The sequence below is a fragment of the Pseudorca crassidens genome, chromosome 14 (assembly GCF_039906515.1).
Source record: "Pseudorca crassidens isolate mPseCra1 chromosome 14, mPseCra1.hap1, whole genome shotgun sequence".
NCBI classification, from domain to species: domain Eukaryota; kingdom Metazoa; phylum Chordata; class Mammalia; order Artiodactyla; family Delphinidae; genus Pseudorca; species Pseudorca crassidens.
The window spans coordinates 29,708,658-29,733,159 of NC_090309.1; the positions used below are offsets into that span (position 1 = coordinate 29,708,658).

The following is a 24,502-nucleotide window of genomic DNA, read 5'->3' on the forward strand; positions in this document are numbered from 1 at the left end:
CTCTATTTCATTTATTTCTGCACTGATCTTATTATTTTCTTCCTTCTACTAACTTTGGGCTTTGTTTGTTCTTCTTTTTTTAGTTCCTTAAAGTGTAAAGTTAGATTTCTCTTGTTTCTTGAAGTAGTCCTGTGTTGCTGTTGACTTCCTTCTAAGAACTACATTTGCTGCACCCCACAGATTTTAGTATGTAATATTTCTGTTTTCACTTGTCTCTACGTATTTTTTGATTTTACTTTTGATTTCGTCAGTGACCCACTGGTTGTTTAGTAGCATGTTGTTTAATTTCCACATTTTTGTGGGTTTTTTTTTTTTTCAGTTTTCCTCTTGTAATTGATTTCTATTTTCATAGCTTTGTGGCCAGAAAAGATGCTTCATATAATTTTGGTCGTCTTAAATTTATTGAGACTTGATTTTTGGCCTAACAAGTGATTTATCCTGGAGAGTGTTCCATGTGCACTTGAGAAGAATGTGTATTCTGCTTCTTTTAGATGGAGTACTCTGTATAAATCTGTTAATTCCATCGGATCTAATATGTCATTTAAGGCTGATGTTTTCTTACTGGTTTTCTGTCTGGATGGTGTATCTATTGCTATAAGTGGGGTGTCAGTGTCCCCTACTATTATTGTATTGCTATTAATTTTCTCTTTAAGTTCGTTAATATTTGCTTTATATATCTTGGTACTCCTGTGTTGGGTGCATACATATTTTAAGTGTTGTTTCTGTAGTGTAGTGGTTATCACATTTGCCTCGCACATATTTATAAACGTTATATCTTCTTGCTGTATGAACCCCCTTATTGTTATGTAGTGCTTCTTTTTGTTTTTTATTACAGTCTTTGTTTTAGAGGCCATTTTGTCTCATATGAGTATAGCTATACCAGCTTTCTTTTCATTTCCATTTGCATGGAATGTGTTTTTCCATCCTTTTACATCCAGTCTGTTTATGTCCTTACTTATGAAGTGAGTCTTTTATAGGCAGCATGTAGACGGGTCTTGTTTTTTATTTTTTAATCTATTCAGCCACTCTGTCTTTTGTTTGGAGAATTTAGTCCATTTATGTTTAAAGTAATTATTGATAGGTATGTACTTATTGCCATTCTGTGATTTGTTTTCTAGCTATTTTTATAGTTTCTCTGTTTCTTTTTCTCTCTTCCCTTGTGGTTTGTTGATTTTCTTTAGTGCTTTGTTTAGATTCCTTTCTCATTTTCATTTGTGTATTTACTCTAAGTTTTTTCTTTGTAGTTATCAGGTTCACATGTATCATCCCATGTATATCAGGTTCACATGTGTCATCCCATGTATATAACAGTCTATTTTAAGTTGATAGCAACTTAACTTTGAGCACATTCCACAATTCTACATTTTTTACTATCCCACTACATTTTATGTTTTTGATGTCACATTTAACATCTTTTTATTTTATGTTCCCTTAGCAAATTATTGTATTTTTAGCTAATTTTATTTCTTTTGTCTTTTAAACTTCATGGTATCATTATAAGTGATTGATCTGCTACCTTCTTATTTACCTTTTCCTGTGAGATGTGAATTTTCTTATGTTTTCTCCTTATTAATTAGTGCCATTTTTTTTTCAACTTAGGGAATTCCCTGTAACATTTCTTATAAGTCCAGTTTAGTGGTGATAAACTTCTTTAGCTTTTGCTTATTTGGAAAACTCTTTATCTCTCCTTTAATTCTGAGTGATAACGTTGCTGGGTAGAGAATTATTGGTTGGAAAATTTTTCCTTTCAGTAATTTGAATATGTCATGCCATTCACTTATGGCCTGCAAAGTTTCTTCTGAGAAATCTGCTGAAAGCCTTATGAGGTTTTCTTTCTATGTAATAAGTTGCTTTTCTCTCATTGCTGTTAAGATTCTCTCTTAGTCCTTACTTTTACCATTTTAATTATAATGTGTCTTGGTGTGGTTCTCTTTGGTTTTGCCTTACTTGGAACTCTTTTGGACCTGGATGTCTGTTTCCTTCCCCAGATTAGGGAAGTTTTCAGCTATTACTTTTTCAAATAATTTTTCTGACCCTTTCTCTTCTTTTTGCCTTCTGGGGCTTCTATAATGTGAATGTTTTTCTGCTTGATGCTGTCTCAGAGGTCCCTTAGGTATATTCACTTAAAAAATTTTTTTTTCTTTTTGCTGCTTTTTCTAGGTGATTTCCATGCTTTTCTTCCAGCTCATTGATTCATTCTTCTTCATCCAATCTGCTGTTGAACCCCTCAAGTGTATATTTCAGTTGAGTTATAACTGCTGTTTGGTACTTTCATATATTTTCTATCTTTTTGTTAAGGATATCACAGTGTTCATTCATTCCTCTCCTGAGTTTGGTGAGTATGTTTATAACCATTACTTTAAACTGTTAATCAGGTTGATTGTTTATCTCCATTTCATTAAGGTCTTTTTCTGGGCATCTTTCTTACTTTTTGGTTTGGAATATGTTCCTTTGTCTCCTCATTTTGCCTGGCTCTCTGTGTTTGTCTATATGTTATTAGGTGAAACAGCTGTCTCTCTCAGTCTTAAAGGAGTGTTCTTGTATAAGGTATGATCCTTGGGGCCTGGAAGCACAGTCTTCCCTGGCCACCAGAGCCAGGTGCTCAAGGGTTGTCCCTCATGTGGGCTGCACCTGCCCTCCAGCTGTGGTGGGACCTCAGCTGCTTCATGGGGAGGATGGGGAGTGGTGCACTTGGCCGGCCTGGTTTTGATGTTGGAAATCTGTTTTGAATCTTTATGTCATACTGTGGTATATGCAGATGTTATTGCTTTTCTCTACATGTCTAGACAGAACTTAAAAAATATTTTTAGAAGTAGTGAACATTTTAGCTTGAGAATATATTAGATTTTTCTGAAATATTATTTTTGAAATATTGGAACACATAGTACAAAGAACCACTTAAGGTGATATATTATTTGTGAGAAAGGGGACAGTAATACCTTCTAAGGGTAGGGTTGTTGTGAGGATTGACTGAAGTAATTTATATGATGCTTCTGTCATAGTGCTTGGCACATACAATGCTACCAGTATATAATAGTTATTATTATGGCATTCTGACTGTGTGCTTTTTTTGGAATAAAGGTGAAATATATCTTGATGTAGTTTTTGATGATGTATATTTACATGGAGTGGTGACTACAATCTACTGTAAACAAAAAATCTACTGAAATAAAGCAGTATTGAGTAAGAAATAGCTTGAAGAAGCAGGACCTATGATTTCTTCTTTGTTTCTAGGTTACTTCAGAGCTTCTGTATTCTTAGAACACTTCGTTGGTGTCATATTTCTGGCACATATCTCTCTTAATTTGTTTACATACTGTTAGTGACCAGTGGTCACTGTGTTATCCACAAAACTCTTAATAGAGTATGGATCAAATAAATGTTTGTTGAACAAATGATCCATGTCAGGTTTAACTCTTAAGATTTTGGTGTCTTTTTTGAAATATGTAATTAACACGATGGAAGTGCTAAGTTAAATACAAATGTCATGTGTTTAATATAAAGCCTTCTGAGATGTCTTTTTGATTATGGTACTTTACTAATTTTGAGGTAACAAGTTGTATTTGTTTGCTAGAGCTGCCATACCAGAATACCACAGTTTGCATGGCTTAAACAACAGAAATTTGTTTTCTCATAGTTCTGGAGGGTGATACTCTCAAGATCAAATTGCCAGCAGGGTTGGTTTATCCTCAGGCCTTTCCTCTTGGCTTGCAAATGGCTACCTTCTTGCTGTGTCCTCACATGGCTTTTTCTCTGCTTGCACGCCCCAAGTGTGTCTTCCTCTTCTTATAGGGACATCAGTCCTATTGTATTAGGGTCCCACCCTTATGACTTTATGTTACTTTAATTACCTCCTTAAAGGCCCTATTTTCAAATGCAGTCACTATGGGGGTTAGGGCTTCAATATATGAATTTTGGGGGAGACACAATTCAGTCCATAATAAGGTGATTGTAAAAAAAACACAAGATTTGTCTATAGAAAGTGTAAGTTCTGTCAGCTTTTGTGCTGTTGGAGGAAGTCCTATAATTTCTCTAAGCATCTCTTTTCTCACCTATAAAATAGTGACAATAATTAATTAATGTCAAATTGCTTATGTAAAATTTTGGTTATGATATTTGATCCAAATTTCAAATTGTTTATTGCCGAACTTTCTATTGACGGGAAGGTAACAAAATGGGTTATTTCTCAACAAGTTAAAGTGAAATAAAAGATGCCGTTAGGACTTTAGAGTTTAAATTAGAGGTTGTATATTGGCAGCCCATGGGCCAGAAACAGCTTACAGAATGGTTGTTGGCTTGTACAGTGCTTAAAAGTTTTAAAATTAGTTTCAAACTTTTAAAAGTTAGTTGAATTCACATAAAAAAATCTGTATTTCCAACCTAGTCTCTTTCTAAGCATGGTAGTAATATACTAGTCCTGAGCTTCAAGGTTGCTACCAAGGATATGGTTTTTCCACTAAGCCACAATCCCGGTTGTGTCTGCACATTGGATATTGCCATTTATTATCATATTTGTGCAGTTGTTGAGGGAAATATTACTTTTACTGAGTGTGTATTAAAAAATGGCAAAATGGAAGATACACTGGCAGGACCACATGTTTGGAAAAAAAAGATGAGAATATACTCCATTGTAAAAATAAGTAGTAGTCCTAGATATTTCATATACAAAGTATGTCTGTTAAAAGAATACAGTTTAATATGCTGGCCTGCTTTGCTGGTTCCCTGTACCCGCTGACCCCTGTCTCCTTTGAGTTTTCCATTTCTATTCTTTCTTTTTTTTTTTTTTTTTTTGCGGTATGTGGGCCTCTCACTGTTGTGGCCTCTCCCGTTGCGGAGCACAGGCTCCGGACGCGCAGGCTCAACAGCCATGGCTCACGGGCCCAGCCGCTCCGCGGCATGTGGGATCTTCCTGGACTGGGGCACGAAGGCGCGTCCCCTGCATCGGCAGGTGGACTCTCAACCACTGTGCCACCAGGGAAGCCCTCCATTTCGATTCTTGATGAAAGCTGGTCTATTAAGGATAAATGTAGTCAAATGAAAAGTAGGTACCTGTATTTATAACCAAATGGCAATAAAGACAATTGAAAAAGTTGAATGAAAACATTATGACATGCTTAGATATTCTGTTTTGCTTTTCTTATTCCTATTTTTTGATCTTTTGGGTCTGTCCATTGGCAGAGATTTATTATGGCTCTCATTGATTTAAGATCTTTAAAAATTTTTCATTTTCTGATAGTATAAAGTTCTTGTTTTGAAATTATTTGCCTTAATTATAAAAGTCTACTTGCCTTTTCAGGTCTTCTGGAATTTCTCCTTTATGTGCTCATTGCTTATTCAACTACCACCTTCACTCTGTGCTAAGTTGCTAATAACCCCAACTAGGGAATGTACTCCCCCACCACTCCTTGTCTAAAATATCAAATTCTACTTTTCCCTGAGGACTAGGTCAATCTCACCTCTTCTGTAACATCCTCTTCTTACTTATTTATAAGAATTTTTAATTACAGTATAAGTGACATATAACATATTAGTTTTGGGTGTACAATGTAATGATTTGATATTTCTGTGTATTGCAAAATGATCACCACAGTAAGTCTAGTTAATCTATCACCATACATAGTTGCAATTTTTTTTTCTTTGGTGATCAGAACTTTTAAGATCTACTCTCTTAACAACTTTCAAGTATATAATACATTATTATTAACTATAGTTGCCATGCTGTACATTACATGCCATGACATTTATTTTATCATTGGAAATCTGTACCTTTTGACCTCTTTAACTCATCTTGCCCATCCCCAACTCCCACCTCTTGAGTAATATCTTCTTTTAAAAAGCTTTTTTAAAAGAAATTTTCAATCTTTAGAAAACTTACCAGAGTGGTAAGATGAACATACATATACCTTCACTTAAATACTTATTAGATTTGGAGATTTTTCTCTCAAAAAATTGATTTTGAAAGTCAATTTTATTCTCCACCCTCTCCCACTGCCCCAGCTAAAGTTGAATCATTTGAAAGAAAGTGGCATATTTCATCCATCATATTTGAACTCTCAATACAGAAACTTCTAGTTTTCTGAGAATGATATCCTTCCACATAACCACAATACAATGGTCACACTCAGGAATTTTAATTTTGATATAATACTACCACTTAATATGTCACTTGTATACAAATTTCCCCATAATGTCCTTTACAGCAGTTTTTTTTCTTTTATTTTTTCCTGCAACCACATCTAGACAAGTATCACACATTGCATTTAATTTTTATGTTTATTTATTCTCCTTTAATATCCCTTTATTTAGGCATATCTGGTGCGTCCTCATGATTAGATTCAGGTTAATCATTTTTGGCAGGAATATAACAAAAGTAGTATTATGTTCTTTTCAGTGCATCATATCAGGATGTACACAATTGGTTAAGGTGGTGTCTACCAGATTTCTTCACTGTAAAGGTGCCTTTCCTCCTTTGTAATTAATAAGTGATCTATAGAGTGATACTTTTAGATCATGCAGCTATCCTGTTCCCTGTTTTTCACCTGTTGGTTTAGAATTCATTGATATTTTTTTCCTGAATCATATGTTACTGTGGTGATTATAAAAATAGTGATTTTTCTATCTTTTTCATTTCATTCACATTGATTAGTTGACATTATTCTTTAAAGAACTTTACTTTTCTCCCTTTTTTTGTGTGTGTCATTGTTGTCACATATATTCTTTTTTATATACAAGGGTTATAGTCCATTCTTGTCTTTCATTTTGATTCTCCAGTTGTTCCAAATTTGGCTAGTGGGAGTCTCATCCATTGTCTTCATCAGTTTTTGAGCACTTCCTTTTTTTTCTGGCACAAGATATTCCTGGTCTACTCCAGGTTTTGCCCCAGCCCCCAGTATTAGCTATTTTGTCAAAGAGTTCTTGTTCCTTTTACTGGATAGTGATATTTAGAGACTGAGATGTGGGCATTAGGTATGCTCCTTTTGTGGACAGAGTTAAGAAATACACATGCTATACCAACATAGGCATTTTTATAAATTGTGAGTTAAACCTGATGCTTCTAATTTAAACCTGATATCATAGTTCTTCCTCTTCTTTTATTCCATATTTGTATCTCTGAGAATCCTGGTTCCCAGAGTATTAATATATTTACTCATTTGCCTAATCATATAACACAAAATAGTTTCAGAATTTCTATGCATGTGTCACTAAAAGCAGTAAACTTATTAAGTTCAAGATTTCTTTGCAGTTCTTCTCATCTTACAATACAGTAGAGCTATATAGTTCAGAGTATTTTGTTCAGATGTTTCTTGGCTATTTTATTTTCTCGTGTGTGATTGTTACCAAATTTATATATTCTTAGGTTCTTTTGTTTCTTTTGTGTTATTTTTGGGGTTCCCCATCCTTATTAATTTTTTTGACTATGTAAAATATGAACATGGTTCAAAAGGCAGAATTATGTAAGAAGATATGTTCAGTGAAATCCCATTTTCCTCTTTATCTCTCCCTTCCTGATCCTACCCACCCTTTGTAAATAATCAGTATTTTGAGTTTGTGTGTGTTTGTGGTGTGTGTACTTACCCTTTCTCATACCTTACACAACATTAATAGCATCATACATATATATTTTTTGTACTTTGTTTTTTCACTTGAAAATATATCCTGAAAATAGTAATATTCATATCACTTCATAGAAATCATTCTCATTCTATTTTTATTGCCAAATTGTACTCTATTATTTGAATGAACCATAGTTTATTCAGCCAATTTCTTATAGGTAGGCATTTAATGATTTCCAGTCTTTTCCTGTGAAAGTGTAGTGTCTCTACTACATAGCTATTTGAATTAGCTTAACAAAATACCGACAAAATCAAGTAATGGCTGGGTGCTGAACAAATTAAATATTGCTGTGAAAATGCAAAATGGTACAGTCAGTTTGGAAAACAGCCTGTTAGTGTATTATAAAGGTGAACATACACTTACCATATGACCCCAGCGGTCTCACTCCTAGGAATTTACCCATTATATTCACACAATAACCTCTACCTGAATGTTTGTAGCAACTTTATTCATACATTGCCAGAAAGTAGAAGCAACCCAAGTGTCCTCCAATGAGTGAAGGGGTAAATGAACGGTGGTATATCCATAATTAGAGTATCACTCTGAAATAAAAAGAAGTGAACTATAGATACATGAAACAACATAAATGAATCTCAAATGCATTATGCTAAATGAAAGAAGCAAGATTCAAATGCTACATATGGTATGAGTCTATTTATATGACATTCTTGAAAAGGCAAAACTCTAGGGACATAAAATGGATCAGTGTTTGTCAAGGGCTGAGCATTAGGGAACAATTTGACTACAAAGGGGCATGAGGGAAATTTTGGGGGTGGTGGAACCCTTTTTTAAAATCTAGATTGTGATAGTGATTACAGGACTATATGGATTTTTTTAGAACATACAGAGTTGTTCACTAGAAAGGATGGGTTTTACTCTATGTAAAACACCTTAAAACTTAAAAAAAGTTTCATAATAAACCCCAAAGCCTGAGAATTGTTTTCCATATAGTTGGAGATGTTTCTTCAGGGTAGGTTTCTAGATTGTTGATTCAAGGGGTAAATGCATATGTAGTTTTGTTAATGTCAAATTGTGCTCCATAGAGGTTGTAACATTTTCTATACCTCCACCCTACCAGCAATGTATGAGGTGCCTATTTTCTTATAGCTTCCTTGAGACCATTTTGTTAAGTTACTGAATTTTTCCAGTTGCATAAATGAGAAATGGTATAGTTTGAGTTTGCATTCCTTTTACTGTGGGTGAAATGTAGTATCTGATAAGTTTTAGGGCTATTTGTATCTTTTTTCCCCAAAAAACTATCTGCTCTTTTTTTTTGCCCATTTTTTTCTGATGATTTTGGGGTTTTTTCCCTTCAATTTTTATGATTTCCTTATATATTAGGGATATTAGTTCTTTATCTATAATATTATACTATTTTCTTCTACCTACTTTTGATCACCTTAACTTTTCCTTCTCTTAGAACTTTTTATATTTAATACCATATTCGTGCTAAATTTCCTTTTTGCCTAATAGTTTAGACTTTCTTAGCATATAGTAGACCATTGTTAAATAAAGACCAGTTGAATTTTTATTTCCTAAGTGTTCAGGTTCAAGCAGAGAATTCTTGAGGGACCCTCATTTAATTTTGGCCACAAGGTTTTTTGCAATGTCTCAGTAAGGAGAAATGCCGATATTTTTCCTGATTTCTTCTGTTTAGTGCAAGTACTTGAGTAAATTAAGTGGTAATCTACTGAGGGATTTCTCAGGAAGAATTCTAATAATTTGTGAGAAGCTCAATAGAAAAATACTGTACTTTTCAGGATAGGGCTCTGGTCAGGGTATTCTTGTATGTTTAAAAGCTTGGAAAATTTTTTATACTTTAGCCAATTCTAGTCACTTAGAATCCTGTGCCTTCTAGTTTGTGTGTCTGTGGTGTTTAGTCCAGCTTTATTAAAGCTTATGTCCAAATGAATTCTACCCTTCTTTTCTCTGAAATTTGGAAGTCAAGTAGTTCAGAAAAGTACACTGGTAAAAAATGTTTGACGGGTATTTCCTGGCTTCCAAACATAATATGGGCAGTCAAATTTGATCCTCTGAAATCAGAGGCAATGCCCCTTTAGCTAATCATTTGTTGTTTTCTCCTTTGAGAAAAATGCCTGGTGTATTTTAATGACTTGAGATCCAACTAATTTTCAGAGATAGGCACCAAGTCCCTAGATTCATTTACCAATACCAAGAAACCAAAATACCAAAATACTGTTTTAAGTGGTAATCAAAAGTATTTTCAAGATGGAGAATGATTCAAATAATTAGTGAGAAGCATATCTAAATTCCTTGTGAACTTCTATCATACTCTTTTTGGAAGATCCACCTACTTTAAAAGGGTTCGTAAGAGAAAAATAAATGGCCTCTGTGTGTGTGTGTTTGTGTGTCAGTATCTCCTCGGATAGCTGAGTGAACAACAGAACTAGAGCACCCTAATGCATTTCTGTTTTCATGTACTGTCTTTATCAGCAGCCTAGGTAAATCTCTCTTAGTACATTTGCTACTCTTCTTGAGTGGAAAGAGACAAGTGATGGTTTCTTGTACTCTATTCCCCTTTTCTAATGATGTGCTTACCCAGTAGTAAAGCAGGTAGATTTACCAGGTTGTTAGTGAGCCTTTAAAGGTAGTGGAAAGAACTAACTTCTAACTCCTTTTTTTTGGAAAATAAATATTAAATGAGTGTATCTGTTAAAACTTGAATGTCATTATTTTAAAATCAAAATCTCCTTTTTTAAAAAAATTAACATTTTCCTTATCATATATGAGATGAACTTACCCACTAACCTTTCCATTTTCAGAAACTTCCTTTGACTTGAACTAAGATGTATTAGAAAAGAAGAAAAACATATAAAAATCAGATCCTGATGTTTTGCAAGAATTTTCATAATCAGAAATACTCATGTTTCTTTTCTTCTTGACATCTAATATTCCCGTTTTTCCTCTGAATCTTTATATCTTCTCTAATGTATATTGTGTACAGAGGTTCAAAAGACTGTTTTTTTCAGGGTGCTTTTCATTAGTTCTATTTATAAATTTACTTTTCTTACTTTGCAGCATCCTCTGTCCGGACTCTTTTTGCCATCTATTTAGTGGCATCATGTGATAGCTGGTATATTGACGGATGTAATGCTATTTAACAGCAAATAGTCTATAGACAATAATTAGGGAGTATTTCTTTGACTGAAGCTGTTAATATTTATCATAGAAATATAAGGTTGAAACAGACAGATTAGCCATATATATTGGTATCTAACAGTACACAATCTCTAGTGGGTATGTGAATGTTTAATTGTCGAACGTAGTTGTTGCCTCCATGACATCTGCCTATGGATGTTGTAGGACAGTCACCTGCAAATTCTTTTAACAGCTTATTGTTATCTGTTATTTTAAAATATATCAAAGTTCTTTTAATTTATATAATATTATAATGCGCTCTCAGGCATAGATTTCTTAGGTACATAATCTAAAATTTTACCTACTATTTGCTCCTCCCTGAAAATAAAGAGGTTTGAGCTGGCAGAAGGTGCTCCATTCAGAAACCATATAGGGAATTAGGCAGCTGCTGTCCTTGGTGATGAAATCATTTCATGTGAATTCTTAAGGAAAACAACTAGTTAAAAAAGCAGGATAATCTTAAGTGTATTGTTTGTGGCTACTGTTGGTATGAAGATAGATCTATCTGAACTAGAAAAATACAGACTCCAGTATCTTAATGTCTTGAGTTCCTGACTGCCATGCAGAGGAAATGTTTAACTATTTTAATCATGTTTCTGTATCTCAGAAAGAAAGCCCTTATGAGAGGAAATGACAATGTCCTACCACAAAGTTATCTCTTATCAGTTATAGTCTCAGTCGATAATGATTTGTCAAACTTGGACATGTGTAAAATGCAAGGGCTGTGTTATTTACTTTGGAAAGGAAAAATTAGATGGAGCTGATAAAGACGGAGTCATGGCTTTTGTTAGGAGACAGAAACCATTAGAGGCAGTCATTGTTAGCTTAGGAAAGTGTCCTTGGACCCCTCCCTCTGCCCCAGCTGAAACCTAAACCTGCTTGGATCATTCTTTGCAACCTGAGGGGAGGCAGGGGCAATGGAGAAGAATGAAGACAGCTCTGACAGAGATTTAGCATTTTTTAAATAGGGAGCAAAATGTGGACCTTGAAATAGACTATTTATGTGAGTTAGGAAACATTGCCTTTTGTTCTAGTACTCCTTCCCCACTCCCATTTATTTAGGTTTTTGAAAGTTCATTTCTTATCCTTTCAAACGTGTAGCATTCCTTCACGTACAGTGTATGTTGCTCTCCTCCTTCCACCTTTCTGAAGATGTAAGTGATTCTTTTTCATTAGTGGAAGCAGAGAAAACACATCTAGCTCAAAGCAACATGAGTCAGTGCATGCTTTACATACCTTTCTTCTCACAGCACTCTTCTGGGTTCCTCACAGTGTTCCTAGTGTTCCTCACAGAAGGGAGCATGGAGGAAAAATGATTTCTAAACAGTAGGCTATTTGGAGGGTGGAAATAAAGTTTGCCCCATTCTGCTCCTTCTTGTCTAGATTTCTGTGTACCACTTTCAAAGCAGGAAAGCATGTGCTGCTTAGGAGGACTTAACTGGATTATGATTTCAGAGGCTAAGAAATAGCAGAGCCAGTACTTCCAGGTCAGAGTACTTTAAACAGTTTGAAGCTGAATATGATGATGTCAAGACAGCCTCATAGAAAATAGGTTTGATAAATATTTGGTGGAGATGACAGGAAAAGCCTTTGTCTCCTCTCTAATTGTATTTATTTTTTATTTGGCCCAGATAAACCAGTCTTCTCAGAACATTAGTAAAGGGCCCCATTAGGTTATTTGTCACAGATTTCTGGGGAAACTGTCCCCTAATGTGGATGTTCATTCTGTAAGGATGGGTCTGACTTGTGAAAGGACCAAGGCTCTGTCTGAGCAATGGTTAGAAGCAGTTTCCTTTTGAATGAAACCAGGGCTCTGAGTTCAAAGCAAAACAAAATAAATAAACTGCATGAAGAAGAGCATATAAACAAAGTTGTGATGAAATTTGTTTAAAATTAGGTAAAGTTTTCTTAAACTTTTTTAAAGTATATATTTCTAAAAAATAACTTTATAATTGTTAATTCTAAATAAAGGGAAAAAGTTTCATTTTCTATACAGATCAAAAAAAATTTTTTTATGCATTTCTTTCTTGTCTTTTTTTATATGCACATGTAATTTTTAGGTAATTTAAATACTATTGTAAATATAATTTAATGGAAATTTTCTATTGTTTCTTCTTTTGAGATTGTTTTCCACTTAGCTCTAGTTTTCACTAGTAGGCTCTGGTTTTTTGGAAAAATAAAATAACTTTCCTTGAAATCTCCACTTCATAGAGGAGTGACTGTAAACGTGCTTTAATATTGTGGTCATTTCAAATAAGAATGCCTGAAATGATCACCTGCTGCCTCTTTTTGTGTTAAGATGAAAATGAGTATCCATTCTACTCTTAAAGTTAGAAATTTTACATGCTTTTTAGTCGTACTTTTCTTTACCTGCATGGTGCCCATCTGTCCATAAAATGTTTTTCTCAGTAATTTGGCAATGCTCACTAACTGTTTCTTTCTCTTTTTTCTTTTTGGCCGCACCACACGGCATGTGGGATCTTAGTTCCCCGACCAGGGATCGAACCCACGCCCCCTCCATTGGAAGCGTGGTGTCTTAAGCACTGGACCGCCAGGGAAGTCCAATGCTTATTAACTTTTCTAAATGCGTTTTTTTTTTTTTTTAAAGGGAAACTACGCTTTGGCCATGGTGTAGGATCTTAAGCACCTTATCATCTTTGGATTCACAAAGAGTTTGTTTTGAGTGCTTACAGAGTGTACACTGTATAGAATGAGGTTCCCAAACATAGAGATTTAATCTCTACTCTCATGGATGCAAAGCAAATGAACAGAATAGTCAATAAACTTGAACCAATATATAGAGAGATGCGATGGTTTTGGAGGGAAGAGAAAGTAGGTATTGTACTGTTGAATTGCAGAATGAGTAGATTTCATTAGGAACAGCATCTTGATGAAGAATCTGTTACCTAAAGAAGATATGAGGCTTACTTTATGAAGTAAAGGAAACTGACCTTGTAATCATGAATCAGTCCAACCCAATTTAGATGTGCCTGCTGCCTATATTCTGATAAATGATACAGTTACTAGTGTTACAGTAAAAACTTCAGCTAGGTCTTTATTTTGACTACTGTATTTCTTTATGTGATTTTGTCCTTTTTGTTTTATTTTGTTTAATATTTGCTTTCAGTGTTTCCTTTTATTTTTGTTAAATTTCTATGGGTCAACTGGATAGTTTGATAGTTTTTTTTTTTTCAGATGAGGAAATTGAGGTCAAAGTAAAGTGTGACTTATTCATCGTCACGATTGTAACAAATCAGTTTTAGCACTGTGACTATACTGCAGTTCTTACCTGATGTTTTTTGTTTTACTTTCTCTTTTGATGTCTAGGATTAATCTGTACGCATTGTTCATATTACAATTTTTTGATATTACTCTAGGTTTGGTTTTCCATTCATTATCTTACTTTTAAAAATATAGGGACTTCCCTGGTGGCGCAGTGGTTAAGACTCCGAGCTCCCAATGCAGGGGGCCCGGGTTCGATCCCTGGCCAGGGAACTAGATCCCACATGTGTACTGCAACTAAGGAGCCAGCGAGCCATAACTAAGGAGTCTGCAAACCACAACTAAGGAGCCCGCCGGCTGCAACTAAGACCTGGCACAACTAACTAACTAAAATTTAAAAAAAAAATCATCTCCCCCTCTTCCTGGCATATTTCTGTATTTTGATTGCATGCTGACTTAAATATTCACTGATTCTTATGCCCTTCAGAAGTTGCCTGGCAGGCCATTCAAGTGGCAAGTTTTGTTTTTGACCACTGAAACTTAGTTTTTTTATGTAGGGTACCATGTATCTAAGAAGACAAAGTCAAGTTAGCAAAGTCACATTTCCACCTTTTTCTTTTCCTTCTTTTTCCTGCAGCCTCCAAATTGTCTCTAAAAGCAGATGCAGGACCAGTTACACCTGTTTCTGTTCTGTGTCCCAACATTGGTGATATCCTCATTGCTTATTAATGCCATGGCTGAAATGCCAAAACTAGGTGTCTGGAAGCATACTTTTTTTTTTAGCACTTGAGTATTAAAAATGAGTACAGTTGCTCTTAATAGCCTTGTTTGAATATTTTATGACAATCTTGGTTGTTTTGCAGGTACCTGGGGCCCAAGATTTGGTTGATTTCTCTCCTGTTTATCGATGTCTACACATATATTCTGTCCTGGTGAGTCTTTATCTGGCTCTGCCTAATAAAAATTTATATTGAATTCAAAACTCTGCATTCTCATATTTGATAGTTTTTCTGTTTAGTATTAAGAGTAAGGAATAAGAAACTGTTACTTAAGGAGTATCAATTATTAAAAAAATAATTCTTTTCTTCTTGAATCTTTTATTTGTGTTTGCCATGTGATATGCTATAGCTAGTAATGTTAATTTCTATCAGTCATCAATAGATTATTAGATTATACCTAGAAATAGTGACACACAAATTCAGATTTCTATTCTTAATTTAATAATGTAGTTATTTATACAATAGCCTATCTTTACATATTAAAATAATGTTTGTAAAAACTGTTTGCTTTATCATTCCTGATAATTCTTCCTTTGTCGTATAACACATATGGGAAGAGGAACCTCTCTGGGGAGAAATATTATAGGTATTAATGGGATTCTAAGAAAGGCGCTTTCTCCTTCTTGGTAGTACACCTACATGCAGACACACAGATACATACGCTCAATAAAAAAATTAAACTGTGAAGCTAAAGTATCATCAAAGACAAATTGATGAGAGAAGTCCATTATCGATATATTTTATAGCAAAGTTCAGTGAAACTTCTATCATGTTGTTTTTAGTATATTTGAATATGTCTTATTGCCCAGTGTGTTATCCATTTTCTTTCCTCATATATTTACCATAGTGTCACTTAGTCATTACTGCAGACGGTTTGGGTGGACGTTATGGCCTGAAGTATTTTTGGTGATCTCCAGTAGTTTGAGCAAAGAACTGATAGTTTCTTCTCTCCTCTCCTTCCTCCATTTCTCCTTGCTCTCTGCTTCCCTCTTTCCCTCTCCCTCTTTTCTCACTCTCTATTTCTTCTCTCCATTTATCATTCTTGCTATATATAGATGAAGCAAGATATAGATAAAATTGTATCAAGGCATCTAAAATAAGTCACAGTTTCTTTTCAATATCACGTACAGAGAGTTAAATAAATTATAAACATCTTGGTTTGTGACACACTCTTTTCATCATTTCATACAAGGCCCCTGTTGTATTTTATTTTATCATGTTTTTTCCATTCATCCCATGTCCATAAGCCCATTTGTCTCTCATCCCCAAGTATACTAACTCTAATATGTTTAATATATGATCATGGTTGTGTTTGTGTCCTTGAAAAATATATAGTGACTTGTATATGTATTTGTTTTTAACTTATTCAGATAGTATTGTCTTATGGACCTAGTTCTATTTCTTATATCTTTTGCTTAGCGCTATTTTTAATATCTGTCCTCCTTATAGTCTGTATATCTAGTTCATTGCCTCCCACTTAAACGTGATAGTTAATTGATGGTTTGTATTTGCTGTATTTAATTATCTATTACTTTAGTGATAACACTTAAATTGCCTATAATATTCTGCTGTAACAAATAGTACCCTCTTATGGACTGGTGTGTAAGTTTCTATGTTTTTTATACCTAGGCATGAAATTCTTGGGTTATAAGGTATATGTATCAATATAATATTTAATTTCACCAATTTCTAATTTCTGCTAACCTGATGGATATTGATATCATTTTAATTTGCATTTCTCTGATGACTGGTAACATTATGCTTCTCTCTATAGACTTACTAATCATTTAAGATTTTTCTTCTCTGAACGGCCTACTTTTGGTCTTTGTTCAGTTTTTTTAATTGGATTTCTTGTTTTTGTCTTTTCTGTTTGCCGGAAAGAGACATTTCAGAAATTCTTCCAATATTGTAGATATTAACAGTTTAAGATATTACAGATATCTTTTTTCCAGTTTGCCACCAGATTCTAAACTATGTCTGTGTTATCTTTTGTGAAACAGAACTCTTTGATTTTAATATAATCAAGTCAATCAGTATTAACCTTATAATCTGTACTTTTTGATTCTTGTTTTTAAAAAATCCCTCTCTCTTTCAAGGTCATAGAGCATTCCTCTTCCATTACCTTTAACATTGTATCATTCACATTTTGATTTTGATCCATCTTGTTTTCACTGCTGTATGTATAGGTATGAGGTAGGGGTCCAACTCAATTGTTTTCTATGTGAGGAATTCAGTTTTATTAATCCCATCTATTACATAATCTGTACATCACTCAGTAATTCCTGGTAGTACATCTGGCATACACTAAATATTCATATTTATGTGAATCTGTTTCTCAGCTCTATAGTTTGTTATATTTGGTTTTGTAATATATCTACATATATAGTAAAAGAAGTACCTTCTAATTTTTCCTCTTTTAAATTGCTTTCACTATTTATAGAACTTTATTTTTCCATATATATTTTATAGTCAGTTTGACTTTATAAGAAAAAATTTCTTAGAATATTTGTTTGAATCAATTGAATTTATAGATAAGATTTGGGAAGAAGTGACCACTTTATAATGGTAAGTTATCCCATTTGTGGAAGAATAAGATCTACTTTAAAGTTATTTAATTAAGATGTGTTTCTATGTTAATAGCCTTGGGCATTTTTTTTTAAGTTAACAAGAAAATGCTTATAGTTTTTGTTGCTATTTTCTACTTTATTTTCTAATATTATTACTGATATTGAGAAACACTATTGATTTTTGTAAGTTAACCTACATCTGACAACCTGCTCAACTCTTTTGCTAGTTATTGTAGTTTGTTTTTTTGGTTTATGATAGGTTTTCTGTGTAGTTGATCATAATATATGCAGATATTGACTTTGTTTCTTTTCTTCCTAGCCATATATCTCTTTGTTCTTATTGTGCTGTTGTATTGACCAGGATCATCATTACTTTGTTGTCTAGTAAAGTGATAGTGGACATCCTTCTCTGTTTTCTAATTTCAAAGAGAAAGTATCTAAAGTTTCTCCATTAACTTGATGTTTGCAATAGGATTTTGGTAAATATTCTTTAGTTATTCCTAGACTTCTTATAATTTTTTATAAAACCATAAATGAGTACTGAATTTTATTGATTTTGTTTTCCAAATATACTGATATAATGCTATGGTTTTTATCCTTTAATTCATGAAGGTGATGGATTTCATTGATAGATATTTCTGATATTAAACAATCCTTGCATTCCTTAGATAAATCCAACTTGATGAGGATGTATTACTGCCTTTTTTTTTTAACACCCTGTGGAATTCAACTGCTTTTTGTTTATTTATTTTATTTTTAATCTTTTTTGTGTTTCTGGCCATAGTTTCCTTTTCTTTTCTTCTCTCTCTTTTTTTTTTTTTGCATTGTCTTTATGTGGTTTGTAAGTCAGTGTTATTTTAACCTCATTAGAATTGTTGAACATTCTTCCCTTTTTTCTATTTTATAAAATGTTTTGTGTAAGATAGAAGTTATCTATTTATTGAAAGTTGAATAGAAATCACATATGCAGTAATACACATTTTTCCTTTGCCATGTACTTCCCTCTCCTTTCTCCCTTATTATCTTGCTTCCATGCTGCATGATTTTGTTTAGTCTCTTCAATAGTATGTATGGTTAAAGAACCATATTTGCTCATATAAAGTTTTATAAGCCTCATAATTGCAAAATCAAGTGCATATTTCCTTTCAAATAGTGTAAAGTCTTGAAAATGGGTAGTTTGTTTAGTTTAATGCTATATCCTCAGTACTTACAACAGTACTTAGTGTAGGTACTCAATAAATATTAGTTGAATGAATAGATAAATAAGTGGTACCTAAAGATGGGTAAGTCAAGGACTTATGCTTTTACAAAACTATAATATATCAGGAAAGAAGTTACAACCTTTGAATGACTGTAATATGACAGTACTATATCATCACTGTGTGTATGCTAGTTTTTTAAGCTTTATTAAGATTTAATGATATAGAAAATATAACAAATTTTCCTCAAGTGAGAATTCTAGTAGTGATTCATAAGAGTACTGAGGTAATTTATTTGCACACTAGTGGTGTTAAGCAAGTCACCCAAACCTTAACTTTCTCATTTATAAAATGCAATAATAATTACCACTTAGTGCAGTTATAGATATTGTATGAACGGTGCCTATCTCTGGCACATAGTTGGTATTTAATAAATGGTAGTTAATATGGCAAAAATTATGTGTCTCTGATGTGGTCATTAGACATGTTATTGGTATTTTTCAAAGTATATGACAAAGTATAGACATGTTGATAGAGGTTGTAGTTTCTGCCATCAACATGCAAAGTTTATCAATTATTTAAAATTCACACATTCTTAAATATACAAAGCCTATATAATCTTAAATTGTGAGGACAAAACAGGGAGACCTTAAACTGCCCACTTCAAAATAAATTCTATACACTGGTATTCAATAATATTAAAATATTTATTGTTCATAAATTTTAAAGCATTGTTTATATGGCAGAAACTGGCCTCTTCTCCCAATCATAACGTTTCTTGAGTTTTGAAGAAACACCCTGTCTCAACTAAGGTGATAAGAACTCAGCTCTATTTTTTCTGGAATACATGTTTATTTTTTAGATGTCGCTGTTCCATTCCTATAGGGAATTTAAATAACTCAAATATCTCATTTGCTAAAGCAAGGGCCACAGCATGTATAACTTCTAGGGTTGACTTTTCACAGCTTTTTGGGGGCAGTACTTTATCACTTTTCTGTATTTGTTTCCCCATTCTCAAATCACTAATTTGTATTATTGTATAATGAAAGATAGCTCCTCATAATGTTAATGACAAAGATATTTAATATCAATATTCATAATATTTTCTTATTTCCTGATGTACTTAATATTAACATTAGGCTTTAAGAAGAGATTTAGGAATAGAGAAATAGAGAAGCTTATTAGAGGACTGAGGAGAAAGTAGTTTTTCTCTCTCTCATTCCTTTCCATTCCTATACTTGTCTCTACTTCTTTACTCTTCATTCTCCCATCAAACCAGGATATTTATCTTTGTTCATACCACTACGCTGATTCTGTATCTTACTGGACTTTTCAGCTGCTTTTGACTTATGTTGACAGTTTACCACTTAAAACTCTTAATCCCTTCCTTTTTTCTCAATAACATATCCAGATCTCCAAATCTTGCAAATGTTACCTCTTAAATGTAGTTCTACTTCATCCTCCCCATCCTAAAATGATTGCCCTAGTGCAGATTTTCATCAGGATTATTGAAAACAGTCTCCTAAATGTTCTCCCTACCTTGTATCATAACCCCCTCACTCACTTCTCACTGTAGTGTTAATAATCTATCTATCACACAAATCTGACCAATGTTGTCTCCTTAAAATGCTCTAATTGGCCATCCGTGGAGTAAAATATAGAAGAAGATACAGCATATGGAAGTACGTATCCATGTCTGGTCTGCCATATTTCCTGCTGCTTACCACCGTGCTTTAATGATACTGAACTGCTTCCAGTTCTTTGAATGTACTGTGTTATTTCATGCATCTCATCCTTTTTTCATGCTAGTCCTTCTGCCTGAATTACTATTCCCATTTCTATTTTACTGATTCATATTTAATTCTTTTTTATGTCCTCTAGCAAATTTTCCTGATGTTTCACTTTGAGCACAGTGGACCCTCTTCCTCTTTGCGCTATTATAGGACTCAGTACATATTTACATTAGTGCTTACTGTATTATATCATTGTATTCTAAATAGGCATTCTTTTTCCTCAATAGACTATAAGCTTTTTTAGGGCAGGTACCATATTTTATTCATTTTTTTTAGTCCTAGCACTTTGCACTTAGAATTAGTAGTATATAATACTAAACAAATGTTTGTTTTTTATTTTGAAAGATAGCTACCCTCCTTTTGACCTGCAAATGAATCCAGCATTCTAGTCTCAGTCAGTGTTATACAATATCAGAGCTGGAACTTATACAAGGGAAAACAGTTCTATTGGTGTCCAACGGAAGGATCATAACAGAAGTAACAAAAAGTTCTAATATTTGTCATTGACAATAGTGTTTATCTGAACTTTTGGCCTGGAGGATAACAAGGCACACTTTGAATAAACATGGCAATATTTATTATTTTTAGTGAAACCGACCTTCCATTCACCCCCCTTTTATGGCTGTGCTGCTTATAAATTCCCAAAGGATTATTTGAAAAATCCTACTTATATCTGCCAGCCTTATCAGTAGGGCAGGAGTTCACGTATTGTAACAGGAGGTCAGATTTCGGTCATGGTCTTATAGATGGGGCAAGCACCTGTAAATTCTTCCTTTGGTGACTAAAGTGAAGTACAATATCAAACAGGCTGTGAGACTTTTCTAGGAAGTGCTGAACTTTGGCAGGAAGGGCAAACTTTGGCAGAAGGAGGGGAGGGAAGAAAGTGAACAAGGGTCAGATAGTGGTTAATTGAGACTTGGTCCTTGATGTAGTAATGCAAATGGAAGTGTGCAGGGCAAAGGTAGGTGTGTTTTATAGAATTGTTTTAAACAACTTATACTGTTTAAATCTTCCTGTACAGTTTGGAAATGGGCAGGTAAGGGACAGGATATGAAGCATTTTACAGTCATTATAGATAATTTTTTTAGGAAGGGAGAAAATAACATAAAGTAAAAATTTTATTGGAAGGGGAATGATGAATAATAATCTGAAGTTCTTGTACATAGTGTAGTTGTAGTTAAAAAGATGGATGGACTATCTGTCTAATGAAGACAGAAACCAGTGTGTCTTACAGGTTTTTAAAAAACTCTATCCAGTGATGTCAGCCATGTTTATGGGCTCCAAGCCTCGAACTCCAGTCAATTTGGACAAAGATTTGTATGTACTTTAAGCTTCTCTATTTACTATAACATTTTTCTGACTTTTCTCCAAATTTGCTGCTCACTCACCCTTCTGTCACTGAAAGGGTGTATATATGTCCCCTAACAAGGATCTTGGGTATCATTAAGAGATTGGGGGAGCAAACCTGTAAGTATAACTTTACCCCTAGTTTGTGCCTCATTTATGATCTTCTTGTGTTATATTGTTGTTAATGATCATCTGCTCATGAACAATTAAAAAAAATTCCCAGATTAAAAAATGTTGACAAATGTACACCTTTGATTATGTACTTTTCTGCACGTGTGTTATACTATAATGAAAAGTTTACTTTAAAGATTTCTGACATCTTGGGTCTAGGGATAGCTATTAGAGCAATATATGGATTTTTTCTTAGTAGGCAGCAACCCCTCAGTATTACATAAATCATCAGAACCTTAGTTTTATCTAATTCTCCTTCAGTCACTAAAGGACACTGTAAAACAGCCTAAGATATAAGGAAAGAAGAATGTTGTTGTTCCGTGAATTCATTATTAAAAAGGCAATATAATACTGCAAGTACAGTATTTCTTTTAAACTTTCTTCAGCAAGAGGCCTCTGAGAATTAGATGAGAGCTGTGAACCCTTTCTGCAGACAAAATGCACGTATATACATGCACCTGATATTTTGCTTCGAATTTCAGAGGCTTCCCTAACTCCTGAATCTTATCCATAGGCCTAGAAAGAATTCCTCGTCTAAAGGGAACTACAAGCTGAATTAGGTTTCAGGTATCTACTGACCATAGACCTATGCCCCAGAATGGTTTACCCCATTCCGTTTGAGTATCCCCTTTTATAAGCCTCCTAGGGACTCCCTACCACCTTGTCTTTTTCTTAGATTTGGAAACCTTGCAAAAATCTAAATTTAAAAGCCTATTTCAAAGTGACCTTATTTCTTTGTCCTAAATCTTTATTCCCTGGGACCATTATATATGGTCAAGCTCGTGACCTGTTTTTCTGGTAAGAGTAAGTTAGCCTCAGCATCTAAGCTAATAGTTTTGTCCCCTGAATTCTTCTGCTTAGAAGGGTTCAGAGCAGAGATTTATAAATAATTATGAGAACTGGAGTTAGTAGTTTATCTCCCCGAATATAACTAACTGTGTTAAATTTCAGAATATTTTACCTCTTACTTGCGTTTAATAATATCTCTTTTTAAGTACTTGGCTATAATTAGGAGAGGTGAATAAGCAGAAGAGTTAGAATTTACCCACAATTTCTTTACAGTCCTTCATGATTATTGTTGAGGCAGGGGATGGGGAAGGTTGGGTGGGCAGTAATATTCCTGGAACATATTTCTCCCTTTATAATCTGATATAATCCCTTTGCGATCTATTGGTATGGTCTGTACCGTCAGCTGGGAGAATTTACAAAATCCATCGTCATTAACTACAGATATAGCAAGGAAAGGATTTGGAGTGTGGAAAAAGGAAAAGATATTAGCAGTTCTAAGTGACATGAGTTTTCTGCAGTGTTAAGGGAATTAATGAAATTACTTAAAGAACTTTGTGGTAACAATTGGCTATTATATAAAAGTACTTGGGGAATAAATATTTGAAGGGTCTAAGACACTATTGAAGTTTTCAATTAAAGAAAAATGATTAGTTTTGGCATTCTCAAGGTTAGACTTCGAGATCCTTTTGAGTAGTGGTAGTTGAAGTGTTGTTTCTTATGCATGTATTTATAATAATATTATCTTGGATTTTATATAGTACTTTGTCCAGCAGTCTCATAGTGCTATATAAATTTGACTGCATTAAATGAGGAAAACATCTCAGTTGGTAGAGGCTAGCCTCACTCCAAAATAGTTCTTTTATTGCTACCAGAGGTAAGGTTTTAGGATTCTTATTTCTGTACTTTTATCAAAAGGCACTTTAGCTCTTTAATAACCAAGTAAATTTAGTAGCAAGAATTGGAACATAGACTTAAAGCAAATCTGAAGGATTGGGTGTATTTTTGATGGTCAGATTTTTTGTTGTTGTTGTTATTGATTTAAAAAAATGAGACCCCCTTTAAAAAAACAGCAAAACAACTCGGCTACATCTTGATTTTAAGATAGTTGATTGGCAAATAAAAAAAAGATATTCATACATCAACTTCACATAACTTTTGACAATGCTTCTCACAGACCATTGATCTGGCAGTGAATGCTAATAAATAAATAGAGCTCTGACTGATTTTTTTAGTGTTCTTTAGAATTGCACTTTTACCATAACCTGGTTTATTTTTTAAAGCTATCCTGATTCTACTTTAAACAGACTATTGATTTTTATTAATTTATATAACTGTAGTAAAAATCCATTATTTAAACTCTTTCAGTTTTTTACAAAGACACTTGAATGAATATTTAAATTTTGGTTTGGGTGTAAATACAAGTGGGATCACTTACTACTCCAATGGTAGAAATTAAGACAAATGAATAGGGCCTATATGCAAAATTCTAGATGCTTAGAGTTTGTGAATAAGGTGTTTTGTTTTTTTCCCCCTTATTTGACATTTCCAAAGATGGTGGTACAGAGAGAAGGAAACATCACTTGATTTTGCTGGTCACATGAAATTGGAAATTTTGGATATGGAATTTCAGCATAGCCAGAGGCAGATAGCTTAATGATCTAGGTCTCCTTAAAGTTGTTTCTGGAGCTGTATTTCTGGGGAACACCACTTTCATCAGTTGATCTGTTTTTTTCTGTTTGAAAAAAAAGGAGGGGAGCCCTACTTCAAATGTCATTGAAGCTGTGTGTACTTTATTTCTGTCTTGAGTTTTTTACAGTTCACACTAGTATATTCGAGTATGTTCTGAGAAGATCTGCAAAAAA

General features: G+C 33.8%; 1 protein-coding gene across 5 annotated transcripts in view; it reads left to right on the forward strand.

Moving 5' to 3' along the window:
- EXOC6B (exocyst complex component 6B) overlaps nt 1-24,502 on the forward strand; it is a 712,186-nt gene that overhangs the window by 282,101 nt on the left and 405,583 nt on the right. For all 5 annotated transcript variants that reach the window (XM_067704728.1, XM_067704730.1, XM_067704732.1 and 2 more), the window contains one exon: nt 14,859-14,927. In XM_067704728.1, the coding sequence (XP_067560829.1) occupies nt 14,859-14,927 (69 nt within the window). The remainder of the gene's footprint in view (nt 1-14,858; nt 14,928-24,502) is intronic.